Source organism: Trichomonas vaginalis, chromosome IV (genome assembly GCF_026262505.1).
Source record: "Trichomonas vaginalis G3 chromosome IV, whole genome shotgun sequence".
Classification (NCBI taxonomy): Eukaryota; Parabasalia; order Trichomonadida; family Trichomonadidae; genus Trichomonas; species Trichomonas vaginalis.
The window spans coordinates 31,150,433-31,169,950 of NC_067206.1; the positions used below are offsets into that span (position 1 = coordinate 31,150,433).

At 33.4% G+C, this 19,518-nt stretch overlaps 6 protein-coding genes across 6 annotated transcripts, besides 2 other annotated features; 2 read left to right on the top strand and 4 right to left on the bottom strand.

The window, feature by feature from the left end:
- Positions 1-604: 604 nt before the first annotated feature.
- Positions 605-2,710, bottom strand: TVAGG3_0200240 (guanylate cyclase protein; the record flags this gene model as incomplete). Its single annotated transcript, XM_001308258.1, has 1 exon — positions 605-2,710. One exon carries the CDS (start codon positions 2,708-2,710, stop codon positions 605-607), a length of 2,106 nt encoding a protein of 701 aa, XP_001308259.1.
- Positions 2,711-2,721: 11 nt separating this feature from the next.
- TVAGG3_0200250 (guanylate cyclase protein) lies at positions 2,722-3,366 on the bottom strand (the record flags this gene model as incomplete). The annotated part of the gene is made up of 1 exon (XM_001308259.1): positions 2,722-3,366. One exon carries the CDS (start codon positions 3,364-3,366, stop codon positions 2,722-2,724), a length of 645 nt encoding a protein of 214 aa, XP_001308260.1.
- Positions 3,367-3,392: 26 nt separating this feature from the next.
- TVAGG3_0200260 (guanylate cyclase protein) lies at positions 3,393-5,312 on the bottom strand (the record flags this gene model as incomplete). The annotated part of the gene is made up of 1 exon (XM_001308260.1): positions 3,393-5,312. The coding sequence occupies one exon, from the start codon at positions 5,310-5,312 to the stop codon at positions 3,393-3,395; it is 1,920 nt and encodes a 639-aa protein (XP_001308261.1).
- A 2,212-nt stretch (positions 5,313-7,524) lies between these two features.
- Positions 7,525-12,356, top strand: TVAGG3_0200270 (guanylate cyclase protein; the record flags this gene model as incomplete). Its single annotated transcript, XM_001308261.1, has 1 exon — positions 7,595-12,301. The coding sequence occupies one exon, from the start codon at positions 7,595-7,597 to the stop codon at positions 12,299-12,301; it is 4,707 nt and encodes a 1,568-aa protein (XP_001308262.1).
- Positions 12,357-16,647: 4,291 nt separating this feature from the next.
- On the top strand, positions 16,648-17,436 carry TVAGG3_0200280 (glycine-rich protein family; the record flags this gene model as incomplete). The annotated part of the gene is made up of 1 exon (XM_001308263.1): positions 16,648-17,436. The coding sequence occupies one exon, from the start codon at positions 16,648-16,650 to the stop codon at positions 17,434-17,436; it is 789 nt and encodes a 262-aa protein (XP_001308264.1).
- Positions 17,437-17,497: 61 nt separating this feature from the next.
- Positions 17,498-17,535: a terminal%2Cinverted (terminal inverted repeat of MuDR-5_TvMULE4 transposon ID:TVAGG3_0200290).
- Positions 17,498-19,518: part of a mobile genetic element that runs on past the window's edge.
- On the bottom strand, positions 17,710-19,152 carry TVAGG3_0200300 (MULE transposase domain-containing protein; the record flags this gene model as incomplete). The annotated part of the gene is made up of 1 exon (XM_001308264.2): positions 17,710-19,152. One exon carries the CDS (start codon positions 19,150-19,152, stop codon positions 17,710-17,712), a length of 1,443 nt encoding a protein of 480 aa, XP_001308265.2.

A 19,518-nucleotide genomic window follows, 5' to 3' on the forward strand; every position in this document is an offset into this window, starting at 1 on the left:
AATCAAGCCATGAATTAGTTGATTTTACATATGATAGGTAGTATACTTTAGTTAGTCAAAGACTTTCACAAAATTTCTGTGGGATATTTGATAAGTTTGAATAAAAGTTTTTTATTTATATCATCCAGCATAATTGAAACATATTATTCAATCCAATAATAAGTTAACTCTTAATATGTTAATTACAGGTGTGAATTAACATAGAAAAAGTAAAACAAAATCAATTACTGTAAATTTTGACTAAAAAAGAATAAAAATAAATTGTAATGAAAACTAGTATAAATTGCATGCAATTATTCAAATTTAGAAAAATGCATGGGTTTTTAATGCATGAACAGGATGTTGAATTTTATTTAAAGCCAAAATATATGGAACGACTCGTTCTCTAATATTACATTTTAAATTTTCATTAAAATCTAGATTGAAACTAATACAACATTAATCAAAAATAGAGTGTGCCAAAAATCCTTCACATTTAACAAAATTTTCTAGTTTAAAAAAAAAAGTTAAATTATATTTCAATGAAATTATAGTTTAATATAGCAGAAATAATAAAAACTCGTTTGAAACATTTGGCTATTTTTATTTACATATAAAGATTAATTCATCCAACAGAAAGTCTTCTAAAACTACCTGTACTTGTTAAGCCGACTTGTATAGGGTTAACGAAGTAAGTCATTTGCTTGCCTTTTCCTTTCAAGAAAGTTTCTCCTCTTGCAACAATGTCAAAACTGAGTCCATTAATTAAGTCATAAGTTGCTTGGCTGATATGAACATGGTTTGCTTCATCTGTACTTTGAAGACGAGCTGCAACATTGATTGGATCACCAATGATGTCGAATGCTGGTTTATCGGTACCTAAAACACCTGCAATGATTGGACCACCACTGTTCACACCAACGCGGATTGTAAGAGATGAATCAAGACGCATGTTGATTTCATCAAGTTCTGCGATGGAATCAAGACCAAGCATGACTGCTTGCTCGGCATGTGATTCTGGAGATGTTTCTGGATTGAACAAACCAGCGGCAGCCATGTAGATGTCACCAATGAGTTTGATCTTAGTGACCATGTTGTACTTGCTAGCGATCTTGTCAATACCTGCAAAGTACAATGATAAGTTCTGCATGATGTCTTGTGGACTAAGGTTGACGGTGTACTCTGAGAAGCGAACAATGTCAATGAAGATGATTGTTGCTGAGTTGACAGTGAATGTGATATCTTTCTCTCCTCTGTTCAACTGTACAACGATATCCCTTGGCAAGATCTGGTACAATAGTTTTTCTGATTTGGCTTTTGCTTCTTCTGCTTGCTTCATTTGTTCAACTAAACTTGTTTGGTCTCTCAAAATAACAACAAATGAATTGATATCTCCATTGTTTGACTTCATTCCGAAAATTGAAACATGGCATGGAACTTCATTTGCTGAATCAGTGACTGCCAAGAAATCTTCTTCGCAGAAATTTGATATTTGTCCACTCTTCATCATCTCCAATTTCGATTGGAATTTTTCTTCATCTTGTGTTGCAAAGAACGTTGTAACGTGTTGACCCAAAATCTGTTCAGAAGTGTACCCAAGAAGTTGTGAAACAGACTTGTTAACAACTTCAACAACTCCATACTGACTTGTGCAGAAAATGGCGTCATTAGCATTATGAATAATCGATCCTTCAACAGTTAATCGTTCATTCTCTGAGACATCTTTCGATTTCAAGAAAAATTTGGCAAAGTTTTTGTTGTTGATTAATGTCATTGGATGAAATCTTTTAAGAACAAACAGGCTTGGCCTATAAGCTCCAACTCTATTCTTGTAATAGAAGTAGACAACTAACTCGAAAGCGATCATTAAAACTGCTGTAATAACAGCCAGAATAACTATTGATTGACACATTGAATGGTATTCAACATCAGCTAATTTGATCAATCTTTTTGTAACATTCATCATCCTCATCCATAAATGAGCGTTGACAACATGGATCGAGTTTGCCATATGGAATTCACTAACAGGTTCATCCAATTTCAATACATCTTGTGCTAATGATTGAACAAAACTGTTGTAAACGTCAATTTGTTGATGAATTGATGTTTGGGCATAGAAATCATGAGGGTCACCAATAACAGGTTTCGTTGGTTTGTCAATAATATTGTAATCGTCTAAAATTTTGTCAAAACCTGCGCAAGGTGGGAATTCATCTGTTCCATGAGTGAGATTCAAATCTGCTATAACTAATTGGTTTGTGATCTTTAGTGACATATTAACTAAGACTCCAATTGATCCTAAAACGCGTGATTCAGGAATATCATGCATCGCAACTGAGAAAATTAGCAGCATTAAACTTTCGGCGGATAAACTAAGCCTTAAACTTGCATATTGGTTCCATCCATTCAGTTTGATAATGCTATTGTTAGCTTGAACAACTAAATGGCACATTATAAGTGAAATAAACAGGAAACTTAATGAAATGAAGAAAATTATTGAAATTAATATAATTGATCCATGCCTATTTCCTTGCATCTCAGCAGTTTTTGTATCATCATCGTGTGATGAAACAGAAATTAATGCTTTGGCTTCAGATTTCGATTTAGGATCGAAACTATGAATCATTGCTATGATATCCTTGAGGGTTTTGACTGTTTTGAAGTGTATTACAACAACAGGAACGACAACTATGAAGAATATCGATGCAAGAATAATGTACGAAAGAATCATGAAAATTTTATCTAAATCCTCAGACTCTGCCTTTGATAATCGCATACTTTATCGAATAAAGCTGTTGTTTCTTCGTAGAAAACCTGGAAATTCAGGAAAAGTTCACAGTATGTAGGTTCTTTCATTAAATTATAAACAGAATCACGTCCAGCGAACTCTCTTTGATGGGAAATGGACATAGCTATCAATCCCGATATTGATATATTATATAAACCTGCTTTACCTCTAGGACCTCCACATGAATAAACTGATTTCTCGGGTTTAAGAAGGGATCCCGCGAAGGAATATATATCTTCACCAATTAATGAAAGTTCTGCTATGTTGTTAATAAGTTCTTGGAATTTTGTGGATGCATTATTTGTAAATAAGAGCATCTCTCGAAGCATATCATCTAAAACGTTGATGAAAACTGGATCTGTGCTTCTCATCAGACCTTTCATCGCATCTATGTAGTATTGTAGCTTTCCGTGTTCTTGGGAGTATTGCAAGACTAAATCAACATTAGACAGTGCAATGTAAAATCTTGTCTGTGAAATGTAATCTAGTCTGTTCATGGATGAAGTTTGGCCAGAAAGCCAATCAGCTGAAAATGCGTAACCAAAACAGAAAATTCCAAAGACTAAAACTAAAATTATAGCCGACGTAGGAACTATCATCTTTATTGAAGATGGAATCTTAGTTTCTAATGTTCTGTGTAAAGCAATTCTGATTCTTGAATTTGTAATTGTTTGGCTACAAATTCCTCGACTTCATTGTCAAAATCGTCATCACTTTTGCCGAAGGATTGGTCATTCGAGTTTCCTCCGTTTGAACCGTTAGCTGATACAGAATTTGATGCTTTATTAGCAACTCTCTTGTTTTGGTCTATAATTGCTCCATTAAAATCAACAATTTCTTTCTTTAAATAGTTTGGAAAGACCCTTATCATAGAGCGAAAACAATAATCGACTGAAAAGCTCCTTCCCATCTCAATAATCTGTCCTCTGTGCTTCATTCTAATTGCTGTATCAAAATCTGCTTCACATTCAACTAAGTATCGCGTAAATTCTTCACAGAACTTGGGATTATTTGGTGCATTCTGCAGCGCTTCCATCCAAACAGCTCTAGTCATGCGCGCTTTGTAAGAAAGGTTCTCAAAATATGTCGGTGTTAACTTTGTTGAATCTACGGCTGCTCTTGTCATCATCTCGCATTGTTTTGACATAGTTTTCAGTTCAATAATCTTTAATTTTGATGCGCTACTGACTGAATAGTTTCTTAGTGTTTTAATGTTCTCGACTTGATACAATAAAAATCTTGTTGCAAAATGGATCTTCCTTGTCTGTAATATAATGTGCCTAATCCTGTTCAGTAAATGTGTTTCTTTAGGAAAGAAGTTAACAAAATGTAAGCATGTGCTTAGTACAGCTTCATCTGTGTACTTTTCAATTATAAATTTGACAAGCGTCCAATTATAGAAGCAAGTACAATTGAATTGAAATGCCGTCCTTAAATATAGCAATACTTTTACCTTGTTGTTAGATAACCCTAAAGATATGAAATATTCATTCGCATCATCCTGATTTTTCAGATCTTCATTCATCAATTTAACGATTTTCTTTTGTTTGTAGTTAAGATAAATCAAAAATGGAGGCGCACCTACTAGAAATGTTAGATATACAAAACCAAATAAGAACCATTGATTGACATTTCTATAGAAATGTGTTATTATCATTAAAGTATCTCCAAAAATGTTGTCTAAATACCAAGAAAGTGACAATCCGGATGAAAGTTGAGCAACAAAAGGTAATCTTGCTGTAATATATTGGCACATATAAGCAAACCATGCAGCATGCATTGCTATAGCTATTAGTCTTGCCCATGGTTCAAACAATGCTAAAATAAAGTATAATAAAGTTGATGCTATCATACCACCGATACATTCAATCATGAGACTTGGATCAAAATTAAGAAGTAGTGAATTGCTGATAGCAATAGATTTGGATGCGAAACTTTGAACAATCGTAAATGAGAATAATTCATAACCAAGAGAAAAGGCGGACAAGATGATTGATATAACATACTGAACGTGAAATTCGTTTGTACACATTAATAAAAACGACTCTCCAATTGTGATTGTAGTCGGGGTTAAACTTACTAAGAGGATTGTATCAAAATAGAATCTTATTGGAATGTTGATAAAGTTTATAAAGCTTCTCTGTATCTTGAAGTATTCAATTTGGAAGATTATTAAAATTAACGAAATTAAATTTAGAGCAAATAACACTGTTGAAACGATTACGAAGTGAGTTGAATTTGCATCCTTAGGTATCCAGAAGAAAACTAATCTTACCTCCTCTACAATATGATTTTCGTCGTGATCTTTCCAATATGAGTTCCATGGCCACAAAGAAACTGCAATGACCTGTGAAAAGAAGTAAAGAAGGAATGGGAAAACTAGAGGCAACGGAATATCTACCTGTTGAAAGACATGTGTAAATAATGGAAACATGTCATCAATAATCGATGATCCTTTTAATACATCTGTATTCTGCTGAGTCGAATCAGTTGACATTGAAGCTGATAGTTGTGTTGGTGGTGCATTATTGTTGTTATTAGTCATTTTGTATTTTGTGAAACTATATAATTTGAATTTTTGAGATGAAAATTCGTTACATCGTTAATGATAATATTTTATTATTATTTCCCGGTCAAATACTTCATAATCATTAACTTTGAGATCAGAATTTTTCATTTTCTAAAATTATCTCCGATAATGAGAAATATTCCATTATATGTCATGAGGGGATTTATCGAAACTAACTCTTGCTATATAATTTTCTGAATTGAGGTTCAATATTTATTGAATAGTATTTAACAAATTTCAAAGGAGACGATATCATTTCAATTTTTGAATGTACGTCAAGATAATTTCAATGTGAAATGTGGCGGCATAGAAAAATAAAATCAAAATTTGAACAAGATATATAATCACTATTCAAATATAAATAAATTTTAATCCTCAGAAAATGTTTTTTTCTGAGCCATTTCAAATGCTTTGAAAATAAAGATTACTATAATATTAAGTTAATTTTGCCTCAAGAGCACGGTTAAACGCACTTTTAAAGTTTATTAATATTATTTTCTGTCTGTACATTTTTGAGTCTTTTCAATTATTGAATTTTGTATAAAACTTATAGAGGGTCATGAGATTAATCGATAAGGAGTTATATTTTTATTCAAGACACGTGTATGTTAAACATTTGTGGGTTAATGAATCTATAATTTTCTATAAAGGAGCTCAATTTATTCAATTCTTTCAATTTGTAATTACAGGCAAATAAATTTTAGTATAAAAATAATTAAATGTAGTAATCTAATTGATTTATCATGATTTATAAAATTTAAAGGTTGAATTGAAAATTTATAATTTACAGTTCTTACGATTGTTCTTCAATTTATCTACCAAAGACTGTAAAAATTAGAATAATATCGTATTATTAAAGAATTGTTATTAGGGATCATATCAAGAATTTGCATAGTAAATCTTCAAACATGAAAGATATTTAGATATGTAGAATAGGTGTTTATGGAAAATTATTTCGAAACAAGAACTCTAATTTTTCATTATTTCATTGATCGCCAAATTCAATTGCGAAACTTTTATAGTTGTAAAGATTGACAGTATTTACTATGTTCAGGCAGATATGTTGCATAGATTCTGTTCTTATTTTAGACGCTACTAGCAGGAAATAAAAGATGACAAAGATTAGACTTTAATTAGTTGCAAGTTAGTTGGAACTAATAAATTTCAATTTCACATTGATTTATATACAGATTCTCGTTAAAATACTTATTGAAAACAAACTCAAAAATAATGATAAATAAATAAAACTAAAATCATAACAAATACTTAGATAAATATTGTTAACAAATTAGTTTTTTGCTAAACTATACCATAAAGTTAACTTAAAGGTTGAGTTGAGCAAAATTGTTCAAAACTTACTGAAGAATCTGAAAAATTCCTTGATTGCTATCTGGTAAATGCAACGTCTGATGAAATATAATCCGAATCGAAGCAAATGGATTAAAAACCTGTAAATTTCCGATTTTTGCATCCTATAACAACTTTTGATGGGCAATTTCCAATTTAAAGAAAAGAGTAAATAATTATTAAAATAGTTGAAAATAGAAAATATTTACATCGATAATTCATAATTTCGATACATTCAAATTTTCAAAGCATTGTTAATTCCAATAATTTGTATTATTATCATTCATATTATTAGGTGATTAAAATAAATTAAAATTGCCAATAGATCTATTGAAAATAATTTTGAATGCTTTTTTCCAAATAGAGGTATATTTAAATCTAACATAGATGTACAGTTAATCTCATAATTATTATATTTAATTTATCTCCATTCAAAAGTTTTCTAAAAGATAGTATCATTCTCAAAACTTGTTTATCTGAATACTGATGTGTAGTGAATCAATGATATGATTTTTATCATCCTTTGTGAAATTTATCTCAATTTTTGAATGCTTCAAATATTTAAGACAACATTTTGAAATTGTTTGAACTGTCACAAATTTGTAATATCCCTATATTATTAATCTTCTCAGGAAGGTGTATCGAAAGAATTGATTTCTTTTGCTAATTCCATCATTGAAATCTTTTTATTCATTGAATCGGCCTTTTAACATCCTTAGACAGAATATTGCTCGGTGATAATTCCGGAAAATGTTTTTATATTTCTGTTATTTTTAGTTCTCAATTAGTTCGTGGTGTTTTTTATGATTAATTATATTATAATTAGTGATACAAACAATATTTTTCGTTTTATTTTTTGAGGGCAGATAGAAAACAAAAAGATTTAACAAAATAACAAAATAGCAAACTGAATGGCTTACAACAATCAGCAGAATCCAGCAACTGTATCTGTATCGATATCGAATGAAAGCATGAATAATGGAGTCCAGGTTCAAAATGAAAACAAAGTTATCGATGAAATGTTTCCATTATTCACAGCTGTCTTCCAGCAAGCCAATATTCCAATCATATTTGTTTACCCATTCTTAGTATTCTTCTTTCTTCAAGTTGTTATTGTTACAAACTGGCCATGGCAGCCATATTGGGAAATTAACGATACAAAAGGTACAATGAAACTATTAAGATCGATCTTTTTTTATATTCCTCAGCCACCTCAGCCTGGATATTACTTCGTTATTGCGTTTGTTATTTTCGCAATAAATGTGATAATCTTTATTTTGATTAGATTTCAATTGGCATATTTCAAAGTGCAAAGAAATTTTATCAACGTGCTTAATTATCCTATTAGATTCTATTTTGACACAATACTTATCGTAATTTTAATTCCATCAATAATTGGAGTGGGAGAAACATTTTTGCTAATGTGTCATGGATATACATCGTATAAAGTAATTGTCTCCATGTTGTTATATCTCATAAATGTTGCATATGAAGTATTCTCATTCGCAATTGTTCAGGGATTTGCATCAAAATCAGTGAACGTTAATGTCTCTCCTCTACTTAACTTTGACCCATCAATTATGATCATTACTTTAGCTGCAATCATGATATCACTAGGATTATACTTCATTCTGGCATTATTTGAAGACTGGGCAAGACTTGTTGCAATAGCTTTACATTTTGCAATGTACGTGTATATCGTTATATACATTCTAAGAAGAATTCCATTCGTCGATATTATGTCGCAATCATTATCGTGTGGATGGCAATTTTCTAATATGTTAGGTGATGTTATCATGATTATCTCTTATTTCGTCAAGAAATTCAATTATAATATTCCATTAGGTTTAACATTCGGGTGTTTTATTGGTTTGACACCTGCTTTTCTTATCTATCATATCTTCAGAGTCAAAAAGATTATTTCTCAACTCCAAGAAACATTTTCTAATGAAGAAGAGGCAAGCGAATATTACACATCCCTTGGACTTGATAAGAATGAGATCAAAGCATTATTGTATCTTAGAATTGGCTTCCAAAACTACTGTCTATGCTTCTACAATTGGTCTCTGGTAAACTTTATCATCAATAAATTCAACGGAGAACTTGCTTTGAGCACATGCTTGCAACTAGTCAACTATTTTCCGAAAGAAACAAGACTTCTTAATAGAATTGAGCGTCTAATCCTGACTCATAGAAAAATTGGATTCACAACTAGATTTTTGATCTACCAAGTTGACAGTATAAAGACACTACGTCAATTTTCAGTGAGTTCCCAATCAAAACTGAAACTTATTGAGCTGAAAAACATGTCAAAGCAATGCGAGATGTTGACCAGAGGAGCCGTTGATTCAAATAAATTGACACCAAACTACTTTGAGAACCTTGCAAACAAAGCACATATGATCAGAGCTGTTTGGAGAGAATCATTAGAGAATGCTCCAAATAATCCGAAATTCTGTGAAGAATTCAGCCGTTATCTTATTGAATGCGAGTGTGATTTTCCAGAAGGCCTCAAAATTAGACATAGAGCACAAGTTATTGAAATGGGCTTAAGTTTTTCAATAGATTATTCTTTTAGATCAATGGTCAGAGCTTTTCCAGGATATATCACCAAAAAGATATTAGATCTTAAAGGTGCAGTCAATGATAAAAAGAAAGAATCAATACTTGCATCTAGTCAAGGTAGTCAATCATCAACAGATCAAAGTAAAACAAGCGGAAGCCAAAATAGTTCAACAATGAGTGAAAACTTTTTAGATCTTGATGTAGAAGAAATGGTTGGTAAACAAACAATATACCAATCAAGAACAAGACTTGCTTTACACAGAGCTTTAGAAAACAAACTTCCAAACTCGATCAAATCGATCATTCCTGCTACAATATTTATTATTGTTTGCGTCATTGCTATCTTTGCTTTTACTTTCATTTATTCTGAAAGGCAATTAGCAACACAAACAGGATCATTACAAAGATTGGATTCAATATCTCAAATCACATTTTATTCCTCAATTGCGAATGCTGATTTGATCTTAGAATTCATCAGAGAACATAATGTTTTGGATACTTATATGCCTGCAATGAGAGGATTAATGAGATCAACTGATCCTGTTTTCATTAATGTTGATGCTGATATGTTGAGAGAAACAATGATATTCACAACAAACTCATCAATTCAATTTGGAAACCTCATTAATTCTGTTGCACAATTGGCTCTTGAAGGTGAAGATATTTATGATTTCGCCAAATCATTGATAAAACCTGTAACAGAAATAGTCATTTGCGATGCTGATGCTAAACCTGCAGCGATAGCAAATGAATCATTTTCATCTTTAGTCGGAATGATGATTTCTCATCAAAGAGAATTAAGTGGAAACAAAACTGTCAAATATCTCTTAAGTAATCCAAATTACTGCGAGTTGTATTTCAATTTCAATGCATTCTATGAACAATCAATAGTTTTATTTGATTCTTTCTGTGATTTCCAAAGATCTGAAGGAAATCATCTTAAAAGAGTCTTCGGAATTTTAGAATTTTTAATTCCATGTGAAACTTTTGTTTCCGTTTTCATTCCTGTGATTGTTATCCATATATTAACAATCAAATCACTCAAAGATGTTATTGAAATCATCAAAGGTTTTGATGTCAAAGCTAAAAATGATGCAAAAGCTCTGATAACAATCCATGCAACAGATGATGATACAAAAATTGTTGAAATGACAGGAACAAGTCGTGTATCCTATATTTTAATTACCATTATATTGTTTATCTCTTTAGGATTCTTACTTTGTTCTTTAATTATTTGTATTTTGGTAGTCAATTCAAATACAAACATTATCAATTTGAATTCATGGAATCAATTTGCATCATTAAGATTGTCATCATCAGCTTCTTCCTTGTATGCTTTGATTTATTCTTTGGCAATGCATGATTTGCCAGAACAAAACAGAATGACAAGTATTTCTGAGTTAGTTAATCTTTCTCTATTTTTGACAAAGGAATTAGCTGATCTTGACAATAAATTAGTCAATGGTTTTGAAGACACCCCTGCATGCAAAGGATTCGATGAAGAATTAGATCAATATAATATAATTGATAAACCAGCTAAACCTAAAATTGGAGATCCCCACGATTTCTATGCTCAAACTAGTATTCATCAACAGATTGATGTGTATCGTGGCTTTGTTCAGCAATTAGCAAATGATCTTCTAAATCAAAATCAAAATGTGAGCACATTTATTATGGCAAACTCAATTCACATTGTCAATGCTCACATGTGGATGAGATTAATGAATGTCACAAAGAGAATGATCAAATTAGCAGACATGGAATATAATGATATATTGCAAAACATTATAATTATTGGTGTATGTGTTACAATACTATTAATAAGTTTCGTAGTTGTTGTATCATTTTATTATACTAATAGAGCTTCAGCATATAAAGCTGTTTGCTTCGTATCAAAGAGATTTAATCCAGCAACGCTTGTCAACAATAAACTCTTCAGTAAAACATTCTTGAAATCGAAATCAGATATAAAGGATGACAGATTATCAGTTGATGGATTGATTATTCTTAATGCAACAGATTCGATATTCTTGACAAGTGTATTTGGTGTTGTTGAGATTGTTAACAAGTCTGTACAAGGATTAATTGGATACACGCCTGAACAAATATTAGGACAACATATTTCTCAATTCTTCACAAGTGCTGATGAAGATAAGATCACAAATAAACTTGAGATGATGAGATCAGGACAGATATCAACATTTGCAGAAGAAGATTTTACAGCAGTAACAGATAATAATGTGGAGATCCCATGTCATGTAACAATAGTCGGAATCAAGAATCATAATAACGATGACTTGAACTCATTTGCAATCATTGTAAGAGATCAAACTGCACTTGTTCATCAAATGAAGCAAGCAGAAGAAGCGAAGGCCAAATCAGAAAAATTGTTGTATCAGATATTGCCAAGAGATATTGTTGTACAGTTGAACAGAGGAGAGAAAGATATCACGTTCACTGTCAACTCAGCAACAATCATCTTCATTGACATTGTTCGCTTCTCAGAGTACACCGTCAACCTTAGTCCACAAGACATCATGCAGAACTTATCATTGTACTTTGCAGGTATTGACAAGATCGCTAGCAAGTACAACATGGTCACTAAGATCAAACTCATTGGTGACATCTACATGGCTGCCGCTGGTTTGTTCAATCCAGAAACATCTCCAGAATCACATGCCGAGCAAGCAGTCATGCTTGGTCTTGATTCCATCGCAGAACTTGATGAAATCAACATGCGTCTTGATTCATCTCTTACAATCCGCGTTGGTGTGAACAGTGGTGGTCCAATCATTGCAGGTGTTTTAGGTACCGATAAACCAGCATTCGACATCATTGGTGATCCAATCAATGTTGCAGCTCGTCTTCAAAGTACAGATGAAGCAAACCATGTTCATATCAGTCAAGCAACTTATGACTTAATCAAAGGTATGAGTTTCGACATTGCTGCAAGAGTAGAAACGTTCTTGAAAGGTAAGGGAAAGCAAATGACTTACTTAGTCAATCCTGTTCAATCATATCTAACATCAACAGGAAGTTTTCATAGACAGTGATATATAAATTTTGTATAATTTTAATAAATAATAAATTTGTATATTTTTGAAGCCATTGTTAATTGATATATTTAATATTGTCTTTTTATCAATATGAGTAACTTTTTGTTCAATTTTATAAAGTTTCTCTTTTGAAGATTGTTCAAAAAAATCGTAAAAATTAAGATTCAATTGAATTTAATGTCAAATGTAATCACACAATTTTTGTGATAATAATAGTACTTATATGTTTTGAATAGATATTGAATTGTTTATTTTTTGAATAACGTGTAAAATTTAAACTCAACAAAAGATCTTATCACATTATACACATATCCGTGCCAAAATACAAATAAATGTAGTCCTGTAGAAGTTGAAGTTGGCCCAGGTTCATTCCTAATTGAACTCTGGGGAGCCCAAGGAGGCACTGGATGTAAAGATGGAAATTACATGTCGAATAATTATGGTGGGAGAGGTGCTTATACATCTGGAATTGTAATATACTGAAAAAAAAATACAGAATTGTAATATTGTATTGCCAAAAATGCAAAAGAGTTGCTCAAACCAATACGAATAGTTCTAAGCATTGGTCTGGAATTGTCTTTATTCATGCACAAATCTTTGATGGAAATTCAGAGTTTCGAAGTCCTGATTATTTGAGAGAAGTCGGACATTCAGGTAATGGTGCTGTTCGAATAACACCTGTTGAACCAGACAAATGTTTTAATAGCATTCATTCTATATTTTGTCCATCAATGAATCTTTATTCCTTTATATTTTCTCTAAACTTTCTTTGGATTAGTTAATATACTCTATTTATATATTAACTTTTTTAATATTAACATTATTGTATATGGGTATTTTCCTGATGAATTAATCGCATTCTACAATTAAATATGGGCGCATTGATTGAAAGCTATCAATGTTCGCGATTTATAGAAAACGATTGGCCTATTGAAATGATTTTTTGAGCGTATCAAACAGAATTAAGGCCCAAAAATGAATTTCAATTTATCAGTTATTGATCTAAATGTTATTTTTGAATGATAAAGAATTAAAAATTTGAATACTAATTGAATTTTTTATTTTTTGAATAGACATAAAATTTTTTTAGATGCACGCCTCTGAAAACGCTTCGAGTGAGCACTCGAAAATGCTTTCATCTGCGTTTTCAGCAACATATAAATATAAAGGTCTCTTACATAGCAGCAAGATCAAGAAATTACGGAACATGATTTCTTTCCTTTTTGTATACATGGACTCAATGGTTCCATCATGGTATACATTACATTCCATCATTTCTTTCTGGCGTCTTATTCAATTCTTTGGACCCATACTTTGTTCTAACTACTTCAATTTTTATGACAGAGACACTTACATTTTCAAATTCTTAAACATTTTCTCCATTATTTGGAACATCGTTCCAATTACATATCGCGATCAAGCATCATTCTACTTCGCAATTATCTATTTTGCCATGTTCTTCTGTTTCTTCATCCTTTTGGTAACGGCTTCTTACTACTACCAAAAGCGTGGTAAGATTGGAAAGGCCCCAATTTATATAATTAACATATTCTTTTCAACTTTCGGTTACCTCATGCACTTCCCCGCTATTGAAATTTGCTGTGAGGTTATTTCAAAGTTAATTGCAAAGGAAACCACCCATTTCTCCACACCATTTAATGTCGTTACGATTATCCTTACGGTCATTACCTATGCCCTTTACTGTGTTTTCTTCAGAACACTTTATTCGTACTCATTCTTGTTCAGACCAACATCATTCCTTTGCGTTAATGGTTTCACACAGATGCTTATCATCTATTCTATCGCGTTAATTGGCTTTTTCAGTGGTATCAACACTTATCTGACAAAAATACCTCAAGGCATTCTTGAACTTTTACAAGCAGTTGGATGCCTCAGCACATTCTGGACATGCGGAAATTCATTTTCCCTTGTATCTTTCACCCATACTACCATGTTCTACACCCATGGTATTTTTGGTGGTCTCGCTCACACAATATTCGCTATCTTGATATTCGTTAGCGTTAAGATGTCAACAGCCACTGTCTTAGCATGGTTCGTTGTCTTCGCTGTTTGCGCATTTATATCATTCTTCATCACATGTCGCCAGGTCAACAAGAACTTAATGCTTCTTGATGATATTAACGACGATAACAGTATTCTCCACGAATTTTCGAACCCGAAGAAATTAATGAAGGCAGCAGTTATTGGCTTCAACTACGCGCACCCAGTCTCCATCGATTTCTCTCTCTTCAAGTTTATCACACAACAGTGGCCAGATGAGCCAGCATACTGGGTTACCTTTGGTAAATTTGTCGCCATCTACCCCGAAGCTTCATCTTTACACATGTTCATCGTAAGAACAATTAATCAGAAGAAGTTCCATGGCACACTCGTCAAGGAATGTCTTGCTCAGTCCATGATTATCTTCCAGCAGAGAGAAATGAACCTTACAGCCGAACTCAAGCGCAAGATCGAGAAGATTTCCAAGGAAACAGGTGCATGCAAGCGTCGTCTGAGGCACATCTGGGATCAGGTCATTCAAGGCAACATCGGTGAAATGGATTCAGCCATTTCTAACGCTTATGAAAGTATCCTTAAGTCCGATTCCCAGTTCGCTCTTCTCCTTACCCAGTATCCAAACAACAGGTTCATTTTCAGATCTTATAGCCGTTATTTGTATGAAGTCAAGAACGATGCAGAAGGCTATACAGAAGTTGTTGAACAGACAAGAAAGATGTCCCGTGGTATCCAAGTTCACTCCGATCATGCCCAAGAACTTGGTCTTCATGCTTTCCCACTTTTACCAGTCAACGCATGGAACCAGGCCGAGAATGCCAACAAGAATATGATGAGTGACATGTCCGGCTCCATCCTCATGACTTCTGAGAACGAAGAATAGTTCAATGAGCAGAGATTAGAAGATTCACGTGCCATTAAGGAGCTTATCGACAACCTTAAGATTCCTTCCATCAGAATGGTCATTGCCATCTGTCTCATTATCTCGATAATCTTCTTTGGCGGTGCAATTGCCATGTTAGCTGTTGCAAAGACATATTCATCCAGTATCCGTAAGCCAGCTGAGCTTATCGATGCTCTTGCCTTCTCCAGATATTACGTATCCATGATTCCAACACTTTCCATGGCTTATGTCTACAACAACCTCTCTTATTGGCCAGCCGCAATCAACAATAAACTTCCTGAGTACAAGTGCACAGCCTTCAAGGATACATCCAGCATTCCTTTCCAGTTGTCTGCACTTCTCCAAATGCAGAATGTCGAATCAATCACAATGAACGATTTCAGAGAATACGGACGTGGAACAGAACAATTCGATCATGTAAGAACAACAATTTTCACAGATTCAATTAATTATATCACTTACAATGATGGAATTCCAACAAACAACTCCAAGAAATCCCTCCGGTCCGCTATCAGTGACTTCTCTGTCTGCGCATCAACAATTGCTGACACAAAGCAGGCCATCACCAATAATACATTGGCTCAATCTCAGTTCAAGAATCCAATTGTCAACGCATTGAACGTTGTCACAGTTATTACTGATTCAATTGAACACATTGTCAGCTACATATATGATGACATCAACTCAAAGAACAAGATCTTCTTCTGGTGCATCATTGGTGTTGCTATTTTCTTATTGCTTGTCTTCGTCGCAATCATTGCTATCTCATGGAAGAGACTTAACAATGATAAGACAGCAATTTACAAGACATTGATGTCCCTTCCAAAGAACGTCGTTTCTTCTATCAACGAGAACTTGAGACAGTTGCAGAAGAACACAGACTTAGGAGGCACAAAGACACAACAATCTGAAGGCGAAAGAAACAAGCAAGAAGAAAACTTGCTTAAGATTTTCGTCACTGCATCAGATTCATCTGGAACTGTTGGTGATTTCGCACAGCTTGCAATTGCATTCGTCTTCATCATGCTTTGCTCAATTGCTTACACAACAATTCTCTTCTTGTTGTACGAGAAAATCGGCACACTCATCAAAGAGAACGCTCCACAGGCAAACAACATGTTTGGCACTGCTTCTTACATCAATTTGCTTGCATTGTCTGTCAACCAAATCATTGGTGTCGCAAACGGACATCCAGCTGTTGAGTCTGACTCAATCTTAGGATTGACAACACAGGCAAACACAGTTCTCCAGACAATGTACGATTACTACAACAAACTAAAGAAAAGATCTTATCACACTATACACCTATCCTTGCCAAAATACAACTAAATGTGATCCTGTAGAAGTTGAAGTTGGCCCTGGTTCATTCCTAATTGAACTTTGGGGAGCCCAGGGAGGCATTTCATGTTTGGATGGAAATTACATGTCAAATAATTATGGCGGGAGAGGTGCATACACATCTGGAATCGTCAGATTTCGAACTACAAAACGGCTTTACCTTTATATAGGAGGTCAAGGAGGGAAACCGTCAAGTTGTGACACAAATGCGTATGCTTTAGGAGGCTATAATGGCGGCGGAAATGGAGGTAAAGACACACGTGATGATGATCCGAGTGGTGGAGGCGGCGGTGCAACAGATGTAAGACTCGTGAATGGCTCTGATGTTGCATCACTTGCCAGTAGAATCATGGTAGCTGCTGGTGGTTCTGGAGCTGTTTATGGTTGTTATGGTGCTCCAGGTGGTAATTTGACAGGTTTTATCACTACTGGTTACGATAGTAAGCAGTTTGCTCCCTCAAATACCTCCCAAACCTCCGGAAATTCTCTTGGAATCGGAGCAAATGGAAGTCTGCATGTAAATGCACCTGGTTCAGGTGCAGGCGGAGGATTTTATGGTGGGTTTGGAGCCACAAGTAAACTTTTTACAAAATTAGGAGGTTATGTCAGCGGTTATGAAGGTTGTAATTCTGTTGATATTAATGGCGTCAATACGAATAGTTCTAAGCATTGGTCTGGAATTGTCTTTATTCATGCACAAATCTTTGATGGAAATTCAGAGTTTCGAAGTCCTGATTATTTGAGAGAAGTCGGACATTCAGGTAATGGTGCTGTTCGAATAACACCTGTTGAACCAGACAAATGTTTTAATAGCATTCATTCTATATTTTGTCCATCAATGAATCTTTATTCCTTTATATTTTCTTTAAACTAATTTTATATTTACTCTTTTATTATTAACATTATTGTACATAAGTGATTTTTAAATTTGTTAAGAGTGGGGAACAAACTCACTCATTGTCACTTTTTCATTAACCTTAAACTTGTAATTTTCATTATTTTTAATTAACCTTATTTCTTTCCCAATTCCTGATTTATTTTATTCACTTACTATTAAAAGTCACATTTTAATAAAATATAATAATTTATTTATAGCATTTTTTACTATACTGTAATAAAAAATTAATTATAATAAATTAAATGTTTATTAAATCAAATGTTTTCTTTGCAATAATATTTTTAATGTTGAGTAAACAATGTTGGGATCAAGTGTATCATTTTTCAGACCTTTCTGAACAGCTTCAAGCATACTGATGCATTCGACTTTTTTAAATTGTGTCATTTCTTCGAAATCTCTTGTGACTTTTTTGATAACTTTAACACTTCTCTCTGAATCCAGACCTTTAATTTGCAACTTAATCAGGAATGAAAGAACAACACTGGAATATAACTCGATGACAAGTTCATCGAGTCGAAGATTTCGCCTTTCTGGGAAGTACTGGTGCTTCAAAACCTTGAAATGTGATTCCGAGATGTTGTTTGTTCCATCTCCTTCATTTCTATAGCGAAGCATCCACCTGTCAAGATGATGGCGCCACTGTCGGTCAAAGTATTCACGGGCAGCAGGTTCCTCATTTAAAATTTCTTCTAAATTGTTGTAAACTTCATCAGGATCAATTTCTTCCTCTTCAGAACCAAAGACCAATAACTTCATTAAGTTATAGAAAGTTTCGAAGTTGGAACGATCTTGAAACTTTTCAGCCTTTCTCATGACAGCGCGCAACACATGAACGCCACACCAAATGATCTGGCATAAGGGGATGGCTGTTTCAACAGCATTTGTGATTTGAGGTGCGCAGTCCATTGAAAAATAAAATGGTTCGCGATTGATGGAGCCAAAATATGCTGTGAGACAAACTTGTATATTTTCACTTGTGTCGGGCCAAACGAAAAAATACAAAAACGGAAAAACAATTGATTCCGCGAATTTGCCAGTGACGGCATAAAATGGTATGCGAGAGCGCAAGAGCTTATAAGTGGAATCAATGTGATAAGTTTGTATTTGATGTGAAAAAGCATTTGCTTCGAATGGGGCGTAATAGAAAATCATACGATCTGGCTCATGAATAAACTCGATGAGATCATCTGGAGAATGACTCTTAACCATGTCGACAAAAATTGCAAGAGATGTAACATCATCCGCTGAGAAACGGGTATTGATTGCATGAAAGCGTTTAGAAAACTTTTTTAAAGCATCTGTAGATTGTTGAAACATTTCCGGAATGATCCCACTATCAAATGGGATATTAAGATCTTTGAAACACCTTAATTGTGCGTAAACACGGTCTTGATTTGATTCAAAATATCTTGTTAAATAAGATCTAGAAAAATATGATGTAATTTGTTGTGATTTGTTTGGAAAAGGGGCAGAATGATTGTGGGTGTTAATACATTTTCGTATGTGGTACTTGTCATCGGGAAGTGTATCAACATGGAAGCGACATGGACAATTCGGCCACTTACAATTAAATTGGATTTGATTTCTTTCTTTCCTAGTTTTATATGAATAACTACAACCTGCTTGGATTTCTTGTTGCACTCCATACTTAAGCAACTCGATATATGTGATTTCTTGATCTTGGATCTGCATTAAAATGAAATGATTTGAAAGAATAAAGAATTTTGAATATATTGGTCTTATTTTGATAAGCTTGGTCGTGTTTTGAATAGCTTGGCCATCTAATTCAATTATGATCTTTGAAAATTAGGTGAAATAAAACTAAGCATAAATGTAAAACTAGGGATATGAAATTTTGGTTGTACACCACTTGTATGTGCCGGATACCATTGTGTCAAATTTTTTCTGAAATTAACTTTAAAAGTACTAAGTAAGATCATGAGAAATAGCAATATATGTTTAAACCAACTTATATTTTGGTTGTACACCACTTGTATGTGCCGGATACCATTGTGTCAAATTTTTTCTGAAATTAACTTTAAAAGTACTAAGTAAGAT